At 30.3% G+C, this 25,938-nt stretch overlaps 1 protein-coding gene across 1 annotated transcript; it reads right to left on the bottom strand.

Annotated features, from left to right (window-relative positions):
• Positions 1-1,345: 1,345 nt before the first annotated feature.
• Positions 1,346-23,965, bottom strand: LOC135218797 (CAAX prenyl protease 1 homolog). The gene is made up of 8 exons (XM_064255247.1): positions 23,708-23,965; positions 10,311-10,457; positions 9,645-9,848; positions 8,528-8,623; positions 6,584-6,782; positions 5,414-5,691; positions 3,473-3,616; positions 1,346-2,996 (listed from the first exon to the last, which is right to left on the bottom strand). The coding sequence occupies exons 1-8, from the start codon at positions 23,816-23,818 to the stop codon at positions 2,766-2,768; spliced, it is 1,410 nt and encodes a 469-aa protein (XP_064111317.1). The 5' UTR covers positions 23,819-23,965; the 3' UTR covers positions 1,346-2,765.
• Positions 23,966-25,938: the final 1,973 nt, after the last annotated feature.

Raw genomic sequence — 25,938 nt, forward strand, 5'->3', positions numbered from 1 at the left:
GGGATGGTCATCTTGCCACTTCTAATATTCCTCTTCTATAATTTTTTCAAACGTGATGCTTTCGTTACATTTGAAGCATATTTACTAAATCTTTTTTTTCAGTCTAAAATTAAATGTGTTAATATCAATACATTAACAACTCTAATAACCAAGTTTGAACTGAATACATTATGCCAAGACATGTCAAACATCACATCTATATCAATTACTTTATTGTGATCAGGTCGCACTTTTAAAGAGATTATGCACTTTCTTCCCACTTACCATTTTCTTTTGTCATAAATTACAAATTCACAACCACAAATAACACAATGTATCTTAATTGAATATAAACATGCTTGATTATATGCTTCCCTTCCAGTCAAGCACATTCCTTCCATATTTTCTACTATCTCGCGTTCAAGTTATGTCTTCACAAACATTTTTTATTTTCTGTGCGCATCAAAAACACTGATGTTGAGGGAGATAGGAGCAGTGAGCGAGGATGAGGTGATGGAGCCCCTGGTCACTTCCTTTGACCTTCCCATGTTTTCACAGCAAGAAGCTTTAGATACTATGCATGTCCATGGAGAGCTCTGATATGATGGGAAAAAAAATACAAAACTTTTCCTAGGCATACAAACTAGAGCTTTTCATGGAGTACGCTTCAGCACAAACTGGAATGGTTGTTTAACCTTAGTAACAAGGTGGAGATAAGGAGTGGGCCTTCACTTGCTTCTCACCACTTCAACTGTCTATGACTTCTACAGTGCCGTTCTCTATCATCATTTCCACCTCTACCAACAAGACCCGAGAATTCCACGACTATGGAGAGTAAGTTGGGATCGGTAATTGTATCACAGAGGGGTGGGAGACACCTCAGTGGCATGGTCGGTTTGGTATTTGCCTGCCACCTCATTAGCTGAGAGTTCAATTCTCGGGCATTCCATCAAGGGGTCAGAGATGTGTATTTCTGGTAATAGAAGTTCACTCTCAACATGGTTTGGAAGTCGTGTAAAGCTGTTGGTCCCATTGCTGAATAACCACTGGTTCCATGCAACGTAAAAACACCACACAAACACACACAGAGGGTTGGATGGATGTACTTGAGCAAATGCCTGTAACTATCCTGGAGGACCAACATTCCTAGTTACTCCGCTTTGCCAAATAGCGTGACAGGCAACTTTCCAACTAGAGGTCCCTTAAAATATTATTTGCAGTTACATTTTTACTGCTCTTGGGTGAATCTGAGAATTTCATGAATAAATCTGTTACTAATAATGGAAAAACAAGTTTTTAGGGTGACAAATTTTTACACGTGTGTTATGTTTCACAACTGTAGGTATTTTTTAATAATAACCATTCAAATCGAAAAATCTTTTTTATTTCAAGTTCTAGAGTAATAAAAAGTAATTAAATTCATTACAACTCTTGACTCAATAATGAGAAGTCACCTGTAAAACATACAAGTTTTAATGAAATAAACATCTTTTAAACTAGGATCAACAAAACTTTTGTCAAGCCACTCACTCCCATGGCCAAAGAAATTACACCAAATTACAAAACTCATAAGTGTGAAGTAACTTCATTTGAAAATGAAGCATCACTTGTTCCAATTATTAAATAAAACATGATCATGAGCATGTAAGTTTTTTCCTACTTTTAAAGCTGACCCATCAATGCCATCCTAAAGAATAACTATAAAATAAAGATAGCAAAATAAAAAACTTATACTGATCTCTTTCCACTATGCAGAAAAAACTTACATCCCTTTTCTACACCTGATTACTTCAATTCAGAGACAAAACCTGCAAATATAAGGTTTATCTACAAAACATACAACTGCTTGCTTTAAAAGCAGACATAATCCTATTAAATCATTTTGTGACTAGGTAATAATTTTACATTAATCACAGCTGACAAATGTTCAATGTTAAAACTCATTAAGCTGCAGAATCAAACAGTAAATGAGAAATTTATTGTAATCCTTTCTGATTAAAGATTATAAAATCACATAAAACAATGGGGTTTGGATGTAATAAAAACTTGGTTTGGTTCTTCCCGTTTGTGTAGATTCTCAATAGAAAAACTTTAAAAACAAAAGCATTAAAATCTCATATTACACACAACTTCAACACCAATACATACGCCTTACCTACTTAATATCTCCTCTTCTACAACTGACCCTGATAATGGTCTTTTATTTTGTTATAATGCCATAAAGAAATGCGACTGGTTTGTCGTGAACGAATAATTGGCAAAAATTGTGACGGGTGCTTTTACATTGAAATTTTTGTGAGTATTAACAGCAATTTGCACTAATTTGGGCCTTTTGTAAGCAGTCATCATGTACATTAAGGAGAATATGCCATATAGTGCAACAGCAACCAGTTAAAACCAAGTGTTATGATAATGCTTAAGTCATTTTCATAATAAAAAAATTTTACCAATTCTATCTATTCTATATTTGAAAATTTTTCTACACAAGTGATGAAGTTGATATCATTTTTGCCCAATGGGCCATGAACCACATGCATGATGCAACTGTATGCAACCTTTTGGTTATCTTGTACCCACCCATGCCACTATTTTTCATTATAATTCTTTAACTTTCACCAACCACTAATGCAGAGGCTGAAACAATAGTTGTGCTTTGCTTTTCATACTAGCTTCACATTTTATGTGCATATTTTACCAACTTTAAAAAAAGCTCAAAGTAGGTTTAGTGTCCCTTTATAAAAACTAAATAAAGGCAAAAGGATAAGTACAGTTGATAGTTCCGTTATTTACTGTTCCTTCTTTCCCTCTTTCTCCAAAACACTGATCCTCTCTAAAATGGGAGGATGGGAATGATGCCAGGCAGAGTATAGATGATCATACACTGGGAAACCAAGGTTGTCTTCATTAAGCTTGATGAGTGCAGATTTCAAATTGGTTGCATGGCCTAATTTCTTTGCAAAAGCATCCGCTTGGAATTCATTGTATCGACTAAACATCGTCAGGAGAAACTGCAAAATCTGTGAAGAAAAAAAATTAATACAATTTTAATGTTCCATAAATAAAAAATTCACCTTGCGTATGCATAGGTTGGTCTAAGTTGTTCTTTCATATATTTAGTTTGTGCTGAGCATAATTAAATGCATGTTAGGTATTGGCCAACATTCTTGAAGGCAATTCATGAGGAAACCAATTTCACTCTAAAATTTTGACAAAGCAAGACAAGCATCCCCTTGGAGCAATTTGTAATCTATTTGCCTCCTAAGAATGGTATAACAGGCTTAACAGCATTTGACAATTAATGGATTTGAAAATGATAATCAAATATTCTTCTAATTTTAAGTACTAATTAACTGACAAGTAAACATAAAAGTCCCTTATGGTGACTTCTAGAGTAAAATTACAGGTAATTAGCTCTTTATCTTATAATGGCTCAAACAAATTCATGTGATTCTGTCTTTCTACGCTCAAATGAAAAAAAAATCACAATTCTTACCTCATTATATGGTGCAAATACAAACTGCATCACAATTATTAGACCAATGAATGCTGGCTGACTGTGGTGGAAGCCAAAGGTACGATAAAGTGGTGAGTATTTGTACAATGAACCAAAAACTGCAAATACTAGGAACAGATTGACCTGCAAAAAAGTAAAATGATTAGCTTTAAATTGCCCAAACCTTAAAATTATCGCGCTTTACTTATAATATATATTGAAGATGTCTTTTAAAGAGATTTCCTTGGAATATATTTATTTCATGTACCGATTTATATAGGCCTTAAAAATCCAATATTCACTACAACACAGTACTTACCAAATCAGGGCCTATTCTACCCACTAGACTGACTCAAAAAGTTGTAGTGTTTGAATCACTTTAATTCAAAAACAATATACATACGTAATTGCCAGATGGAAATAACAAGCAAGACCTTAGTCATGTTTATTATTGTTATTATTATAAGCCATACTGCAGCCATAGATGGAAATGCACAATACTATAAAGTCCAAGGGCCTCAATAGGGAAGCAGCCCCCGTAGAAAAATAAAAATTAGTGAATAAACTACGACTAAAAATTTTTAAAAATATGTGCTTTTAATTATTTTGCATAATTTTCATAATAATTATTTGGTATCTATATGCAGTATAACTGTTGATATTTACAAAGGCATATATTACAGTATAATATTGTTTCTGGAGCTTTATAGCTTTTTATCTTGTATGCAAAACCTTCCAAAATTACTTATATTTATTTTAAGGACTGCTGGAATTTTAAAATAATACTTTTAACTTTGTATACACTGTCATCAAGTTGGTGGCATTGCTATTGTCTTTCTGTGTACTACTGCTCTTTAATGCAACTCATGGTGTCACTTCTCAGTTATGCATTGCACATTGTTGCACAACGAAATCTAGAATGCCCATTTTTTTTAAAACATAACAGTTAGTCTCTTGAGTGATAAAAGCTATAGTGCACATGTGTGCTGTTGGTGTCATGACACTTCTATTAGTTCTCATCATGTTATTCTTTAAATATGCACGATAATTTGCTTCTCATTCTATATCCCCAAACAAGAATATATCGTGTATATTATTTAGCAATTAAAAAAATGTCTTTTTAAAACTAGTAAAATATGATTTTTCGACATTTTTATGTGATTCTCAGGAATTTTATTTTCATTTCCATCATAATTGTTTACCTAACTCATTATAAGCACTGGAGCAAAAAATTCAAGATTTCAGGTAATTACAAATGTTAGTACCAGCCTCTCTGCAGGACTAAGTAACGCGAAAGCCAGAATAAAGGAAGAGGAAGCAGCAGACAATTGCAGGTTATTCTACAATTAACCTAAGGGAAGGTGAAATTTCAAAGAAGATAAGGCTGTGACTATGCTTTTCTGATTTTACTAATGTGACAATTGTTTAAAAATTCTTTATAAAGAAGACAGAGAAGTTAAGGGAGATAAACTTGAGGTAGATATTCTATAGCAATTATTCTTTTCCTGCAGAACTGGGGTCAAAAGAAAAGGGAGGAGGAAGACCAGGGCAAGGAGAGATAACTAGTCACGCATAAATAATAAGGGTACACAATGCATGAGGTAAATACATCACAGTAAAATGAAAATGCATGTATTAATTGTTGTTCCTGTAACCTAATATTGTATTAATATTTCTTTAATTGTATTAATATTTCTTTAAATGTAATGATAATATATTTAAAAGATATAGTACTAACCCTCAAGAGTCCAGTAACAAAACACCCCCTTATTTATTACATAAAATCTTAAGAAATGTAACCCTCCTGTTATTTGCAAGGTGACTGCATATACATACCTGGAGCATGAAAAGAAAACACACTACATATATATACATATCAAACGGTTAAAATCAAACCATTGTATGATAAAAAATGTCAGGAAAATTGACTCACAAGCTTACCTGAGATATAACGATTCCTTTGAGAACATGGTTCAATTTCCAGTGACCCAACTCATGTCCGAGCACTGCAAGAACTTCATCTGTGTTACACCCTTTTTTCTTTTTATCTTCTGCTTTATCATTTCCATCTTCCTTTTTTTCTTCTGACTTTTCTTTGTCATCTTCCTTTGCTTTATTGAGAGGAGTATACTCCTCAAGTAACGTATCATACAAGACTATTCTCTTGTTTTTGTAGAAGCCATAAAAATATGCATTGCTGTGAGCTGAACGTTTAGACCCTGTGCAAAAAAAAAAAAATCCATGAAAATACTATTAAACAGAGCCATAACTAGTGTGAGATTGCATAATTTCACAATGAAAAAGATGCTTCAATAACAAAAAACATAAAAACATGCCTTCCCTTTTAGTACACTTTAAAAAATAAATTTCCTGGGAGTGAGAGATCCCACTCAAATGAAGTAAGAGCAGAGCATCACCCAAGAAATTTGATAAAGAACTGCTTTTGAAATGCTCCATCTGCACCCAATTCTCTAAGAGGGAGGACAGAAACTCAACACAAGGCAATTTTTATCTATGAAATATTAACTTGGTCATCAATGCTGAAAGTAAAAGTGAGAATAAAAAGGTTTTAAAGGTAAATCACGAAAAAACTAGCAGTTGCACAACGAAACAATTACTAGGAGAGGGTGAAGAGTAAGAAAGAAGAAAGAGAATATCAACAGAGGTGCAAGGCTGCAGATATATTATCTATGAAATGGTGTCTCTTCTTAAAATCTACAATGAATCATGCCCCCATCAGGAAAAGTCAATGCATGCCAAAACAGTTTTATTAGGGTCTGCAAACTACATCCTACACATTCCCATTATATCTAAGCATCCCAACTATGTGGTTGCAAAGTAGCAGCAATCCACCAAGCCAAGAGATTTTTCCCGTTAAAAGTGTATGGCCCACCGAGGGACTAAAGGGGAGGGCATTTACAGCAATCAAATTTAACACTTGCATTACCTATTACGCTCTCCATAAAATCTTCATAAATTCAAATGTATACACAATTGTGATTCCACTCACTCATACTTCAAATAATGCAGCATAAATGTTCTTATCTTAAACCTATTTACAGTTCTATACACACTTTACTATCAACAGATAGAAACAGATAAATAACTTACCCTCTACTACATACAGTTTTGTTAGAGGGAACTGTATTTCAGCAGCTAGCTCTTCAATTCTTGTCTTCAAGTCACCTTCTGCTAATGGTTCATACTTGTCAAAAAGTGGAGCTATATAATCTGGGTAGACAGTCATCAAGAACATTACAACAGCCATTGTAAAGCCCCACAAATACACAAAGAAGTAGTCACCTCCAGCCTGATGGAAAAGAAATAAAAGTTCATATAAGTTTAGAGCCTTCTGAACAAAAAAATAAAAATAAAATTAACATTACCCATACCACTACAATAGTAAAAATTATGTAGCTTACCATATGGTACATGAAGCACACTGCATGAATGTTCTATCATAAACCCATCTATCATGTATAGACCTAAATTCATATTCTTCAAGTATGACAAGACAAAGTCTTTTTACTTACAAACAGAAGAATGGCAGTCTCACAGCACATGCATCACCCAGACTCAAGTATTCAACAACCACCTTCATTTTTTGGTAAGTCTGCAGCTCTGTTATCAGCTCCCTAAGTCCCCAAGCTTGTTTTCTCATAACAGAACCATCATTTTTCAGTGCTATCCTAACCATTATTTCATTATTCATTACTCAATTCATTGTATCTTCCCAAACTTATTCTTTTTTTTACCTATTTCCTTATAAACGCATTAAGACAGTCTTCCAATAGGTGCTCAGTTACATAGCTCAAAAAAGGGAAAACCCCAATGTCTCATGAGATCTTCCCCAATATAAGGCCCAACTATGCACCTTAGATGGGATGCAAGCTTGTCCTAAGGAGTTGGGAAAGCATGAACATTGCCAGGAACACCATACAGCCAAGGAACAAGAGCCAGGGGTTTGTAGGTTCTTTGTAGAAGCGAGGAAAGCTGCCAGTAGGTTGGGCTCCTGCATCAAACCTAAATGAAGATCAGTCTGAATAGGGGTAGTTGCAACAGAACTAGAAATGAGAATTCAAGTCCTTTCCTTTGCTAAAAGAAACCTGATAGATTGACCAAGAACCCAAGACCATTTGATTGATGTGAATCAAAGTAACTAAGACATAGCAGTGTATGCTGAGATCAGTTTTTCTATGCTGAAAAAGAGGATCATTCCTGGCTCTCTACCGAGGAAAGAGATACTGAAGCTACCCCATCCACAAGGAATTCAGTTATCTCAGGGAAAATTAACGAATACCATATTCACCTAAAAGTACGTATAGTGATAAAGGGGAGTGAGGCTAACAATAAAGGGATGATTCAAAATAAGAGTACCTCTTCTGACAGACAACAGGAATAAGGTCAATTTACATGCACAAAAAGAGGTCAAAACAGACCTGTACCACTGTCTCTACCTCTCAAGTATTGAAAGATAACCCAGGGGGAAGAACAGAGTTCTTTACAATTGGGTCCCAAGGAAGGGTACCTCATGTGTCTTCCAAGACTCAGTAACATACTCCAGCCCTGGGTCAACACCCCATGTTAACCCACACCAAGGGCAACTGTCTTTTGGTATGGCAAAAAATGAAGAGAAGCTCTTAAAACCTAACAAAATGGGGCAACTGTAGTGGAAGCAATATATACTAGTGGGAGAACCTACAATGAAGGGCGCAATAATGATTGGGTAGAGAAATCCAAATCCTTAGGGCCAAAAATGGAACCTTGACTGCTGAGGAAGGCAACAGATCATATGGAGCATACCATACCTGCTGCAACTAGAAGGTCCCAGTTAAAGCCAGGATCCCCCGGAAAGAGAATGTCCCAGCTGACTTGTTTGCAATTTATTTTTACCTTATCTGTATGCTGATCCTTAATCAACAGAGAATACTGAACATTTGCATGGCCTAATGATGATTCTGTTTGGCAATGTGAAAAAATAGAGAACAAAAATATTATAAAGGGGCACAATTTTATTCTTAGTTTCTTGCTATAAAGTGAATAAAAAATTCTTACCTTGATAATGTAAACAAGGCCACAGACGACTGGTGCAGACACAAGCTGACCGATGAAGAACTTCTTAATTTTGTCTTTAATGAAGAAACCTGGTGTCTGGAAAGTAAGATTAAATAAATAAATTATCCAATCAGTATGAAAGTATAACACTTAATTCTGTACAGCCTATCTGCCTTACATTCTTTTAACTTTTAGACCCATAAAAATAAACACAACTTTGATTTTGCAGGTAGAACCTGGAAATCGTGGCATTGTTCAGAATTGGTGACCTGAAATATGGCATTGTTCAGAATTGGTGACCTGAAATACAGCATTGTTCAGAATTGGTGGCCTGAAATACGGCTTTGTCATTGGTTTACAGATTATAAATATTCCAATATAACCACCATTCAAAAGCATCAGCTTGTTTTTAGCTTAACGAGATGAAATAAAAAGTGTCTTGTGGCAACAGGGTATAATGCATCTGACAATATTTTCATGTTTGATATGAGAATGTGTCTGTATTTGGAAACACTTTTATGTTTGAAATTGAAATTCATAAATATAAATATCTTTTAATTCCATTATGTTTTTGCATTATATCATACTAAGAATATACATAAAATGCACTGTATAAAAGTAAACAATGTTGTGTGAAGACGAATGCCGTGACAAAACATTTTTGCTAACAAATTGGTAACAATTCACAGCACTCCAGTTTATTTGTCCATGTTCAAAGTTTAAATAAATATATATGCTTCACGAATTGTGTTTTGTTCTTATTACACAGCAAGAAAAATATGCGGAGTTACAGACTTGTTATGCAAAACAGTGAGTTGAATAAATACTACCCAATGATAGTTCAAGGGGCATATTAATGAACATAATCTGATTCTTCTGTCAACAAGATTTCAATAATCAACAAGTCCGAGGACATTCAAACATGAATGAGGGGTCTACAATGGAAGAGTTTGTATGAAAAATATATATACTTCATATTTTTATATTATGGAAGCATTTTCTTCACCTCAGTATATACATTTTTTGAAAATGATAACTATTACATCTTTATTATTACACAACACTTCACTCAGTGTTACCTAAATCAAGGATATTATTAAGCAAATTTCCATCTTACCTGCTTATTGAAGCCATGTTTCTGCTCCACCTTAAATGTAAAATAAGCAGCCCAAGGTAGACCAATTATAGTGCTGATTAAGGACCCAGCACCTACAAAAACTATTGTTTGTGCTATTTCTGATTCTGTACTAAAACCCAGCCACTCTAATATAGTCCCTGACAATGACCAAAGTCCAGGGATGCCTCCACACACCATCACACCCTGGAGAGAAAACATACCTTTTAATTTCAATGAAATACACTTCATTAAACAAGGAAGGGCAAAAGAAAACTGTTATACAGAAGACCTTGATTATTTGATATAAGGACAAAATGCTTTACATGTACTGCTGTACTTAGTATCCTAAAATGGTATGAGAAATTAATTCAAGGTAATGATAAACTTTATTAATCTACAGAACCTCAGTACAATAAAAGTGAAACCATTTTTTTTTTAGTACATTGAGAAAGAAATTTTAATCAGTGCTTAGGACACTGTTCATTTCTGTACAGCACTTATTCAGAAACACTTCTCCTTACAACCAGAATGTAAAGTTTGCTATGAATTAAAAATAACTACAGCAAGCACTTCAACAAAAAAATTCAAAATGTCTGCAATAAAATTTTAAAGTTTCTCATCTAGTATGATTTCAAATCCAATTACGTACAGTAGTATTAGACTCACCGTGCTAAGAACTTGGTTGAATGCTCCTTCAATTAGTCCAAAAGAACTTTTGTCAAGACCATAGGAACGAGCTTTCTCGTAAGTAGACCGTTCCATTATGCCTTTCAGCTCCTCAGGTGGATCTACTTTTTCTCTGTAGACACGGCGCTGTTGGAGAGAAACGAAAAAAGGGTTAAGGAGTCCTTGAACATCAAATTATGTCAAATAGAACAAAAAAATCCAACCAATACTCTATGTAATTTTGAAAGTAAAGAGCTGAAGAAAAATATTTTCATAGGGACAGTCAGGTACATTAAATATTCATAATGCTGGAAGAAAGAAAATTACAAATCATCATTAATGACTATGCCATTACACATAACACTGTCAGTATAAAGAACAGGATGAGTGATACTAAATGCACTAGAACAAGAAGAGTATGTTTTCAAAATAGAAACCCATGAGACACTTCTCAATAAAAAAAATCCTAAAAAAAAAAAAAATATATATATATATAATATATTATATATATATATAATATTATATATTATCTATATATATATATATATATATATATATATACATATATAATATATACATATATTAGATACATTATATATATATATAGCCATATATATATTATATATATATATATATATATATAGATATATATATATATATATTATATAATAATATATAGATATATACATATATATATATACCATATATATATATATATATATACATATAGTATATATATATATACATTATATCTATATATCTATATATATATATATATATTATATATATATATATATACATATATTTATATATATTATACATATATATATATATACATATATATATATATATATATATATATATACATATATATATATATATATATATATATATACATATATAACATATATATACTATATATTATATATATATATATATATATATATATATATATATATATCTTATATATATATATATGCATCTATATACATATATATATATATATATATATATATATTATATTACAATATTATCATATATATACCTATATATATATATACATATATATTAGTATACATATAATATATATTACATATAAAGATACATATATATATATACATATATATAATCATACATATATAATACATAAATCTAGATATATATATACATAATATATACAATAATATATATACATATATATATATAATATATATATATATATATATATATATATATATATATATTTCTATATATTATAATTACAATAATATATATATATATCTATACATATTATATTATATATCATATCTATAATACATATATATATATTACATATAATATATATAGATACAGATATATATATATACATATCTATATACACAGATCTATAATATATATATATATACTATATATATATATATAATATATATACATACATATAATATATAATATATATTTATACATATTATATATACATATATATATATACATATATACCACATCTATATATATACAATATATATATCACATATATATATTATATATAAAATATATATTACACAATATACATATACACATTATACATATACATATACATTATACACATATAAATTATACACATATACAATATATACACATATAAATATACACATATACATATATATACATATCATATATATACATATACAATATCTTACCAGTATACATAATATTACATATACATATATACACATATTACATATATATTCATATACACATATACACACATAATACATACATATATTACATATAATATATATAATATATATATGTATATATATATAGTGGTACCTCAAAATACAAAATTAATCCGTTCCAAGACAGCCTTCGTATTATGAGTTTTTCGTAACTTGGAACACATTTTACATGTAAAATGGCTAATCCGTTCCAAGCCCTCCAAAAACACCCCAGTAAATTATAATTCCAGGCCTAAAACACATGTTTTAGGGTTACGACGGAAGAAATATGACTCCAAAAAGGCAAAATACTGTACATACTTGAGTAATATTCAACTGCATGTAATGTTCAACCCCATTTTTACTGCATATATTAGGACTTTAGCATATGTCCCTTAGCAATAAGCCTAGCCTATGTTAGCGGTTGCTACTGTAGCCTAGTCTATGATTCTGACATCTAAACCTAAGAGCTAAAAGCTTAGAATATGCCAATAAAATGTATAAATAATCAATATGTACTCATTTCAAATAATTATTAATTAATCATTAACTATAATACACAAACAAACAAAAAACAAACCTTCCGATCGATTGTTTACATCCAGCTCTTACCCGTCTTAGAGTATCGAACGAGCGCCAAGCAATCATTTTTCCTAGCACACAGTAAGCCATGAATTGTCATTAGTATCTCTCTTCAACTAATGAAACCACCAAACAGTATAATAACCATTCATTTTCTATTCTTTATTCTATCTTACCTAATGAAGATACCGAGTTACCGACAGCATAATGAAACATGCGTATACGTAACGTAATAATAAAACAGAAGAAGAATTCTAAAAAATACGTATTTGTTGGCAGTCTGATTTATTTTATATTTTATGATATCTAATTCACAATTTTTTTAATTAAATGTATTGCATGTACTCATTTCAAATAATTATTAAGTAACCATTAACTATAATAAACAAACAAAAAAGCTTCCAACGTCTGTTTACATCCAGCACTTACAAGTATCGAACGATCGCCAAGCAATCACTTTTACACAGTAAGCCATAAATTTTCATTATCTCTCTTCAACTACTGAAACTACCAAACAGTATAATATAATTTCTATTCTTTATTCTATCTTTACCTAATGTTTTCTTTATTAAATGCATTGCATGAATAAGTTTTTCAATTTACAGCAACCTTTTAACAATAGAATACTTAAAGCACAAGGGGTAGATGCTGACCAATAGGAGAGCAGGAACTTATGGGGTGACTAGCATCAGGAACCAATGGGAAAGCGGGAGGATGGTGGCGAGTTTACTCAGTTGGCGGCGCGGGAGTTTTAAAATTGTTTTCGTGGTCCGGGCGAATCTCGGGACTTTACAGCAACAACCTTTCGTATCTTGAAAACTTTTCGTATGTAGAGCAGTAAAATTTTTCGCATTGGCTTTCGTAACTTGGATTTTTCGTAAGTTGAGCCTTTCGTATCTCGAGGTACTACTGTATGTATGGTATGTATGTGTTTTGGTATGTATATGTGTATGTATGAGTGTATGGATCTTGTGTGTGTATGTATGTGTGTGGTGTGTATATGTGTGTGGTATGTGTGTGTGTGTGTAGTATGTAGTGTGTGTGATGTATGTGTGTGTGTGTATGTGTGTGTGTATGTGTGTGTGTGTGTGTGTGTATGTGTATGTATATGTATATATATGTATATATGTAATGTATATATATATATATATATATATATATATATGTGTGGTATGTATATGTGTGTATTGTATGTATGTGATGTGTGTGGTATGGGTGTGTGTGTATGTGTATGTGTGTATGTGTATGTATGTATGTGTGTGTATGTTGTGTATATATGACTATATCTAATATGAATGTATATAATATATGATATAATATATAATATATATATATATATATATCTATATATATATATGTATATATATATAGGTATAGATATATCTATGTAATATATTATATATATATGTATACTTATATAGATGTATATATATATGTATATATATATATATGATATCTATATATATATATGTATAATATTATATGTATTATATATATATGTATATATATATATGTATGTATATATATATATGTATGTATATATATATATGATGTATATATATATATAGATTATATATATATATATGTATAGTATAATATATATATATGTTATATATATATATATATATATATATATATATATATAATATATATATGTATATATATGATCTGTATATATATATATAATGTATATATATATATGTATATATATATATGTATATTATAGGATATAGATAAATGTATATATATATATATTATGTCATATATATATATATATATGATTGTATATATATATATATATCTATATATAGAATATATATTATATGTCTATGTATATTTATAGTATATGTATATTTACTATATATATGTATATAATATTATGTATAGATTTATATATATGTATATATATAAATGTATATATATATATATATATATATATATATAATATATATATATATATATATATATATATATATAACATAGATATGTATTTTTTGTATATATATATACAGTAAATATATATATGTATATATATATAATATGTATATCTATATATATGTATATATATAGATATGTATTATAATATATATATTATATATATATATATTATATATATATCTTTATTATATATATATATTAATATATAGATATTATAGATATATATATAATATATATTTATTATAGATATATATATTAGATATATATATATATATAATTAATATATATATATATATATATATATATATTATTATATATATTATATATATATATATATATATATATATCTATATAGATATATATAATTATATAATATATATATATATATATATATATATATATATATATATATATATATATATATTATATTATATATTATATATATATATATATATATATATAATATTATATATATATTATATATATATATATATATATATATATATAATATATATATATAGTATAATATATATATAATATATATTATATGATATATATGTATGTGTATATATATATATATGTATATTATATATGGTGTATTATATTATATATATAATTATTAAAATATATATATAGATATATGTATCTATAGATATGTACTATATATTTATCGTATATCTACTATGTTCATACATATATATTATCATATGTATATATATATATGTATATTCTAATAAAAATTAAAAAAATATGTCTATATAATAATAATGTATTTGTATCTTAGTATTATATGGTAATGTATCTCTTGTATATTGTATGTATATATTATATATATATCTCTATAATACTTATTATATGTATATGTCTAGATATATATATATAGTATATATACTATCTATATATATATTAGTTATTCCTATATATAATATATAATTGTATAATCTTGCATATTGTATAATATATATATAGTATATAATATATATGATTATATTATCATGTATTAATATTATGTTATATCTTATTATATATGTATATCATAATTATATATATGTATATATAATATATATATATGTGTATAATATAATATATAATATCATATAGTATATATATTAATATATATGTATATGTATATGTAGATATATATTGGTATACTTGTATGTATCTCTATCTATGTATAATATATATATGTATATATTTATATATATGTCTAAATATATAATTGTATCTTTAATAGTATATTAATATATATATATACTTATATTATATATTATATATATATATGTATATAATATACATATTATAATGTATATATAATGAATATGGTATATATATATATATGTAATATATATATATGTTATATATATATATATGTATAGTATCTATCTATGTAATATTATATCTCTATTATATTATAATATATATTATTATATATATAATTTTTTTATTCTAATAATATTCTTTATCTATATATATTCTATATATTATATCTATAATAACTATATATATTATATAATATTCCTCTTACTATATATATTATCTATAATATAGTATATATTCTTATCATATATATATTTATATATCTATTAAATATATATTATATGATTATATATATAATATTTATATATATATTAATATATGTATATATATATATATATATATATTATTATATATTAGGTCATATATATAATATAATATATATATACTATATATATTATATAATTATATTATTATTAATCTATATATATATATGCATCCTTATATATTATATTCCTATATTCTATATCTTCTATAATTATTAATATAATAATATTCTATAATTATATTATATATTATATATCTATATAAATATAATATATATATATATCTAATATATTATAATATTGTAATATTCTATATATATTATATATATATATTATTATTATATTCTTCTATATATTATATATATTTATCTTATCTATGTATATTATATATATAACTATATTCTATATATATAATATCTATACTATTATTATATATATATATATAGTATATTATATAATATATATTATATTTTATATATCTACTAAGTTAATATATTCATTAATATATATAATATTATATCTTATTCTATATCCTATATATATTTATATATCTATTATATTATATAATATAATATAATATAATAATATACTATATTATATATTATATATAATTATATTAACTTAATATATACTATATATATTAATATATTATATATTTTATTATATTATATATATCTATAATATTATAATATAATTATATTCTTTTAATAATAATCTATATTCTATAATATATATATTATATATATATATATATATAAATTATCTCTATATTATATATTATATATTGTATTATCTTCTATAACTTATATTTATATTTATAATATAATTATCATATTATAGATATTCTTTATATCATAGTATATATTATATACTATATATTATCATTATGTTATATATTCTATATATATATTATTATATAATATATTATATATATTTATCTATTATAAAGCATATATATTCATATAGAATATATAATTATATTTATTATATTCTATATCTATTATAATATTATATATATATTTATATATATTATTATATACTAGTATAATTATTAATAATTTATATACTATTAATTTATATTATTATATATATATATGATATAATATATATTAATATATATATTCTATTATCTATCTTATTCTTACTATATTAATATATATATATTATATATATATATATCTAATATAATATATATATATATATACTATTCTATATATATATTATATATATAATAATATCTCTATATATTATATATATATAGTTATATATTATTATATTATCATTCTCTTAATATATATATCTGATCATCTATAGATTTAATATATTGTATATTCATATAATATCGTATTATATTACTATATCTATAATCATATATCATCTAATATATATCTTCTCTATATACTAAATATATATTCTCTTAATATATAATCTAATTATTATATATCTATATATATTTATATATAATCTATATTTATATATCATATATATATATATATATGATGTATATATGTTATTATATATATGCAACAGCTAAGAAATGAAGTAAAGTATGGCTAACTTGCAGTGCTTCAAGGTAGTTAAAGCCTCTTATTCCAGCCACTTATGATGGCGATTGGTATGAGGATTAGCAGTTGTGGACTAAAACTAGTTCGTAACATCATAAATTAAAACTGAATAAACACCCAGCCCGACCAATATGCAACAATTACTCAATTTACACATCTGTTCCCATTGCACTGTTCACCCAAGCAAGCTCATGACTTCAGCAAACAAAAGAGAAACTTATGAACCGATCAACATACCACAAACGAAAGCGCTCACAACCTTTCGTCACCACAACACTCCTGACCCACTCCCATCATCGTTTTCCTACCTACAGTCTTGCGTACATCTTATGACGTCACAACAACCACCACTGTGCCACTCCAAACATAATGAAAGGACTGGATTTACAAACACCCAATAAAATTAACAGCATACTTTGTCTACACCTACTTCACTAACTCATTTAATGAAAATAAAATAATAATGATTAAATTTATAACACTGACACATAATCAATAACTCCAAGAGCACTGATGACTTTTGTTAAACTTCTTCCTTTCAAACATTGTGACAGATTATTATTGAGCATGTGTGCTACACATTTGTTCTTTCCATACTTCAAGGGTTAGGTTAAGTACATTATGATATGGCATTCTATGTTATCTTAGGAAGGTTAGGTTACAGTATTTTCCTGGTTTTTAATTACAACTCCATGGCAGGTATTTCTTTGGAATTTGCAGTTTCCTATAGTATTTCGGTTGCTTACTAACAATTTACTGTTAGTTTTTTTGTAGGGTAGGCTTTAATTAACCTGTAATTTACCTTAGAATTCTATCCTACTGTAAGGGGGACCCGTTGGGAATGTGGGGTTTTGGATGGGGAGACCAAGGGGAGAATTATTACCCCATAATTCTATCCTACAGTAAGGGGGACTGATGGGAAAGTGGGGCTATGGGTGGGGTAAATCACCTAGGAGAAAGTTGTATCATGTTATTTCTTGTTCTATACGACATTTGGAACTCTAAATAAAAGCGAAAATAAACAACACATAAACTGAGAATGTAGCCGCTTCAAAGTCAAATTTCAGTTACTACTACTACTGTACTAAATGCCATAGCTCAGACACTGACTTTGAAAGGGAAACAGGGGGGTTTTTTGGGGGCTAGACCGATGAACATGTATCCAACCGATCATGTTACAATCTTTTAACATTGCTAACCTCTTGTAACCCATGGTGAGCGCATGCAGCACATTATTTCCTTTTTGCTAGCACAAATTTTCTTGCCAAGAATCTTTAAAATTGTGGAAAGCACCGTTCCACCACCCACTTAAACATGCCTCCACCATTCTTTTGACCAATCACAGGCCTGGTCACCCACCCAGTACAATCAAGCCAATTTCGTTGTTTACATTAGTTAGGTCCAGTCAACACCGCGGTCTTTTTATTCTTAACTTTGCAGAATTATTCCCATTAAATGTGATTTCATTGTTAATTAACATGATTTAAGCTTATATCATTGCAATAATTACATCAAAATATTTGCACTAATACTGCTGTTACGCAATTTTAATTGGGAACATTGGGTTTTAGCCTACCCCATATGAGGAACAAATGAAGATGCATGTGTTCACTGCTTAAGGTAAGTGGTTTTGAGATTTACAGTAAATGTTCAAACCTTATTCTTGGTGGGGTCATTTTAAGTGTTGTCTCTACGCCTGCTTTTACCTTAGAAATTGATTTTTCCTACAGTTTTTGTGCTTTTGATGTAGAAGTAGTCTTTGTTGATCACTTGTTATTTAGTAAGTCTGGGTCTCTACCTAAAACCCCACCCCTTCTTTACCAACTCGTACCTTCTATACCTACCTAAGTAACCCACTTTCCCTCAGACTCTCCTTTCCATGGCACATATAGCTCCCTGAGGGTTTACATACCCCTCGACCTCTACCAGAACAAAAACATGGCCCCTTTGTTAACACGTGTTCCCCACCCAAAACCCCAAATTCCCAAAGTCATCCATCACTACTGTTGGGTAGAGATATGAGGAAAAACAGTTGACACCCAAAAAATTAATACTGCTTCTTCACCAAAAGCACTAAAACTGTAAGAAAAATAAATTTCCAAGGTAAAAGCAGGTGCAGAGTTATTAGCTAGGGTAAAACATCACAGCAGGCCAAACAGGCCACCTACATTCAACGCTTGCCACCCTCCGAAAAAGTACATTATAACGCGTCCTGACACCGGAGATGGGCATCAGTCGCGACTTCTTGTTGGTGAGAAACAGAGCTAAAGACCTCTACTCTCCTTTCGAAGTAAGTATTTTCTCCAAAGTTAGAAATTAATGCCAAATTTTAAGATTTAAACAGAGGGTAGTGAAAAGGGTGGCTACGGCAGTGGAAATCTCACCAAAACGCTTTAGAAATTTTTACTAACAACTAAAAATGTTTCGAAGATTGACGCCATCTTGATGTTTACGGAGTCGCCTGTGTCAACAAACTTCCCATTTCCTGTGCTAAATCTGCACACCACTTGTACCCATAGACGCTGGGGCACTTTCATCACAACAATCGTAAACCAACCTCTTACCAGCACTTATTCAAGGGGACTACAACATTCTTTGCGGCGTTTTGCGCTCTTCAATTGTTTATCAGTGCTGTCAATTGGTATGTGTTTACCCTCCAAACTAGGTATAAGACTAACACAAAACCGGGGAAATAAGTGAAATTACCGTATCTATTTGTATTATATATACGTACATATTACAGCAATTTTATCATTACTGCATTACTATGACAACTAGAATTCATCGAAACAGTTTGTAAATGCATCGGCGTATGTGTGACACTCCACTAGATTGGCAACGATGAGTCAATTTTTCCTCACGTCGTCTGCTCGTAAGTATACATCCGAAACATTTGTAATTTTGGGGGGTTAATTTGGTTGCAAAAAAGGGATAATAGACATGAATTAAATAAACATTTTGAAGTAAAGTTAAACTAAATATTGAGTAAAGTAAACAATTAAGGGAATAAAGCTTTGCATCTCATAATCAGTGTTGTCGTCTGCTGCTCGTAACTGTGTTTGCGGAGTGAGTGCTTAGGAACCAGGAACCACAGCGTGGTTCAAGTGCACTGTGGAGTGAATGAAGACCAAAATGTGTATAATTACAATCAAATAAGCACTGTGGAGTTTCAGTTGTGATAGCAGTAAGGATAAAAACCACCGATTACAAGGTAAGAATGAATTCAGTTCCAACCATAACCCCGGGAATAACAAGTTTCATACTTTCACTAATATAGGCAACAAATGTTGTTTTATTGTGCTGATTACAACTGCAATCTTGAGTAAGATCAATAAACGTTACATATATACGCTAACATTGTCAAATGAGTGCTGGGAAGGCTGGGGAAGATGGTCGGCCGTCACTGATGAGAACCTTCCATGCAAAACATAGCCGCCATATTGGACTTCAAAACTGCCTTGAAAACATATTTTACGAAGAGCTCACATGCTTATTTTAGTTCGTATGGGGCTTTCATATATCACATTATGTTGACGAAACTTCAGTCTTTTAAATGGTATGCTTAGAGTTGCAATTCTATTCTTGTTTCACCAATTAAATATCGAGTGAATAAGACCCGTCCTGCTGTGGTGTTCTACCCTAGTTATTACCTTTAAAAATTTGCAATCATCAACCACTCGCCCCCAAACCCAACTGACTTAGGGGTGGGGGGGGGAAGGTTGCAACAGTATTAAATACGGGTGGGTAGAGAGGCCTAACTAAGACTTCCCAATTTCATTAAAATCCCATCAAAAACTATCAAAGAAGTCAAGGCTACTTTCACAAATTCTAACTTCTTTTTCTTCTTCAGCTGGTTCCCATTTTTATATGAACAGTAAACTAAAAATATGGTAGTAATTCTATGGAATAACGCCACACAGACTCTAAGGAATGTTTCCGCCAATACAACAGTCACTAGGTATTGGGGTATCAAATGTATTTTGCCGTGTTTAGTGCTAGCCCCTGGGGGGTTAATTACAGTCAACCCCCAAAAATAACAGTGATTTCTTAATATGCACCCAAATACTATGGGAAACTGTTATTTCCAAAGAAATACCCAATGCTGAGTTATTACCTAGGTTTACCAAAAATATAAACAACTGTTAGGCTAAAGCCTAGGTCAAAGAGAAGACATACGTGTGTGTGGTTTGCACATACAATAGATAGCCTAATAGCCTTGCACAAATAAAATAAAAAATTAATAAAATAAAAGAATTTATAATAGCTTCCTACGACGACAAAAAATGTACACAAAAAGTCACAGGTATTCATCAAATATGAACAAAACTGTCCGGCTACTACCTACCTAGTATAGGTATCGACCTACTATGAGATTCAGGGCCTCTGTAATACGGTTTTTTCGCAATAACTTTTTATCTATGCATTTCATAAATATAACGTTTATTCAGAATACATATTATATCAACACATAAATTTTGAGTGTATTCTGCACTACGTAGGTTGAATAAATTTGGTACTTATAATGTAAAAGTGACCTTTTTTGAAGACGGGCCAACTTACTCAGAGAAAAGGTTTCGAACGCACTCGTTACGTAACTTATGACATCATTTCTTCTTCCCTCTCTCGATGGATGATTGGCTATACGTAACGAAGGCTAAACCTCTGGCAACAATGACATACAAATTTAAATACAAGCAAAGCAGTACACCTTTATGAACTCTGGAACCTCTCCACTGATAATTGTCATAATGAACAAACCAACAAAATGTTAATAAATACAAAAACACTTCGATTATTAGTCTAACTCCCAAAATAAGTTTCCAAAGAAATTACAGTCTACTTTATAGGTCACAATCAGATTGACAAGATGTAGGGAATAGTTGGTAATTATCAAAAACATAGTAGACAAGCTTGATTTTATAACTGCTATATCCAATGTCAAGCAATTTTTATTTATTGGCTATCTATCTATTAACTGAAAAAAAAATAGCCGGTACCGTATATTGGCTTTAAACCTTCACCAATAATTATAGTAAGAATGGTGACTTCATGAGGCTCCACCCACTTTCGCCTCGTTATAATTCAGGATAACACTTAAGGCTACCATGGGCATTGTTGGATTAGAAAATTTAACTTCTGGCTATAAAAACTAATTTCTTGAGTAGTTGTAAGAAGTGCTAAATGATCCTCAAGGATCCCAGCAGTTGGCCTAAACGTTTAATTCATGTATATTACTGCTATACTGTTGCGGCACTTCTGCTACAGTAGTATTACTACGCTAGCACTGATACCCGACCCACATCTATTAATCGTTCCGCCATTCATAAAGTCTTTGGGTTTCAGAGCCGATGGAATTTCTGTCAGGTGGATGGGCGGGGCAACATTTAGTCAAGAGGTGTTTGTTTACCTTGCTTACGTAATGAATGTTTTTCGACTCTTGGCTCGTAATCATTGTCCATGGCGTCGGCTAGATCATTTTTACTCTATAAAAATTAAAACTATCGGGTTTAGGTTATTGATAATGCTGACAAAATTTGTGTGTGGTTGTAAAATATACGTATGTCAACTTTCAGCTACATCCGATGCTTTGACAAGGAGCAAAGTCCAAAAAACCGTGTTACAGAGAGCCTGAATCTCATACTAGGTAGTAGGTTAGTAATGCCATGTCACGTCAATTAGCCTAGTTTTTCCTTCTATTTAAAAATATACACTTTAAAGGTCATTTTACAACACAATACATACACAATATATGTAATTTATGTACAGAATCAACAAATATAGTTATATTTTTCATAGCTCAACATACTTGAACGAAAACAATTCAGCTGTCGAGTCAGGTTGAACTTTGGTGTCAAAAGACGAACTCTGACGCGACAAAATTACAGAGCAGCAGCCTGTAAAGGCTTCGCCCGCCATAGCCTATGAAGGTGAATGAATCTGTCGAGAAATAGCTAAACGTCAAATACTTCTAAGGGGTACAGATACCTATAACTAAATAAACGTCCATTACACAGTACCTGTCTGAACGCTAGGTATTCCTCCCACACGTATGTAGCCCAGGAGAATCCAATGATCCCCACGAACAATTTGCCCTCCCATGTGGCAAATTCGGGTATGGAGAAAATCATCTATGAAAGCGTTCGGTATTTCTGAGCGTTATTTCACAACCGGGGCTATTAAATAATGCAGGTACGGCGGAGAGACACACGAGAAGAAGCACAGCAACCTGCGACCGAGCTTGGCAACGTGGGTTCTGTGAGGTGGCACTCGGCGGCATGTAAACAATGACTCGCACCGAGTGGTGCTTCTCACTCGACTATTTCGACGCGATGTTTCGGTAATGCATCCCTCAGTCTACAAAAGAGAGAGTCGAGTTTTTTCTTTTATTCAATATGCTATGATGGGGATTCTTTTTTTAATATTCTATGATGGGGATTCTTTTTTTTAATATGCTATGATGGGGATTCTTTTTTTAATATTTTATGGAGATTCTTTTTTTTATAGGATATGATGGGGATTCTCTTTTTGATATGCTATGATGGCGATTCTTTTTTATATGCTATGATGGGGATTCTTTTTTAATATGCCATGATGGAGTATCTTTTTAAATATGCTATGATGGGGAAATGTTCCAGCAGTCTAGCCTCATTATGAATTGCACCCCTACAGTACAAAAGACTTTTTCAATATGCTATGATGGAGGATTCCTTTTTTAATATGCTATGATGGAGTATCTTTTTAAATATGCTATGACGGGGAATGTTCCAGCAGTCTAGCCTCATTAAGAATTACACTCCTACAGTCTACAAAAACATTTTCTTTTTTATTAATAAAATATGCTGTAATGGCGATTCTTTTTTTAATATGCTATGATTGAGTATCTTAAAATATACTACGATAGGGAATGTTTCAGCAGTCTTACCTCATTCAGAATTGCACCCCTACTACAACCGTATCAGTTCATTTTAATTAAGAATTGAACCCCTAATCACATAAAAGTGTTCTTTTTATTCAGAATTGCATCCCTACAGTCGCATCAAGGAGTACTTTTTATTAAGAATTGGCCCCCGTTAAGTTATCTTTTTATTTAATATGCCATGATGGGGAATGTTCCCGCAGTTTTACCTCACTAACAATTACACCCCTGAAGTTAATCAGTTGCCTCTTTATTTAATACTTATGATGGGGAATGTTCCAGCAGTCTTACCTCGCTAACAAATGCACTCCTAAAGTCAATCAGAGTTGTTTTTTCATTTAATAATATATGCTATGACGGGGGATGTTCCACTAGTCTTACCTCACCAAGAAATGTCTGCAATATTTCAGTGATGCATTCCTACAGTCTTTTTTATCAATATGCTATAACGGAGAATGTTCAAGCAATCTTACCTTTGCAAATGTGTTCTGTGATGCATCCCTGAAGTCTATGGCCTGAATCTGTTAAATTAATAGGCTATGACGGAGAATATTCCAGCAGTTTTACTTCAAGAAATGTCTTCCTGACGTTTCCAAGATGTATCCCTAAAGTCTATCACACCTGATCCAATCTGATAGATGGAAAAGAGTGGAATATAGAGTTTAGGCCAAAGGACAAGCACAGGTACCTTCGAGGTCATTTAGCGAGGGAAAGGAAATTGATTAATATGCTACGACAGAGAATGTTCCAGTAGTCTGATCTCACCAAGAAACGTTATTAGGTTTTACAGTTCCATAAGTTTATCAGAGACCGGAGCCTGTTGAATTCTGTGGTCTTACCTAACCAATTAGAATTAACAGAATGCCATGGACTCTTATCTATCAACTGGGTGCAAGTTTGTCTAACAAGATTTATCAATATGTCTTTGATAGATTAAGATTTTTGGGAGCAGTAGGTCAATGAAGTTTTAAATATATTTACTAGTCCAAATACAGACCTTAGGCACTTTTGATAATTAAATGTCATAAGAAAAATACCAAATTTGTAAACTAATTTGTATTTTCATAACTAACAAACCTGAGGTCTTAACATTAGGATTTACTAGCGCCAAGCTGGAACCGGTAGAATTAAAAATTATTAACGTTGTGAGATCCAGGGACTAATGGCATCTCTACCAGGAGTCACGGGGCATGTATACCCAGAATGCCCACGGCTACCTGTGACCCATCAGTTATATTTCTAACCCAGTTTAGACTGCTAGAGGGGTGGTTCGAGGTGGGCCTTTAACTGTTAAGACCTCAGGTTTGTTAGTATGAAAAAATACAATTAGTT

Source organism: Macrobrachium nipponense, chromosome 19, assembly GCF_015104395.2.
Source record: "Macrobrachium nipponense isolate FS-2020 chromosome 19, ASM1510439v2, whole genome shotgun sequence".
NCBI lineage: Eukaryota > Metazoa > Arthropoda > Malacostraca > Decapoda > Palaemonidae > Macrobrachium > Macrobrachium nipponense.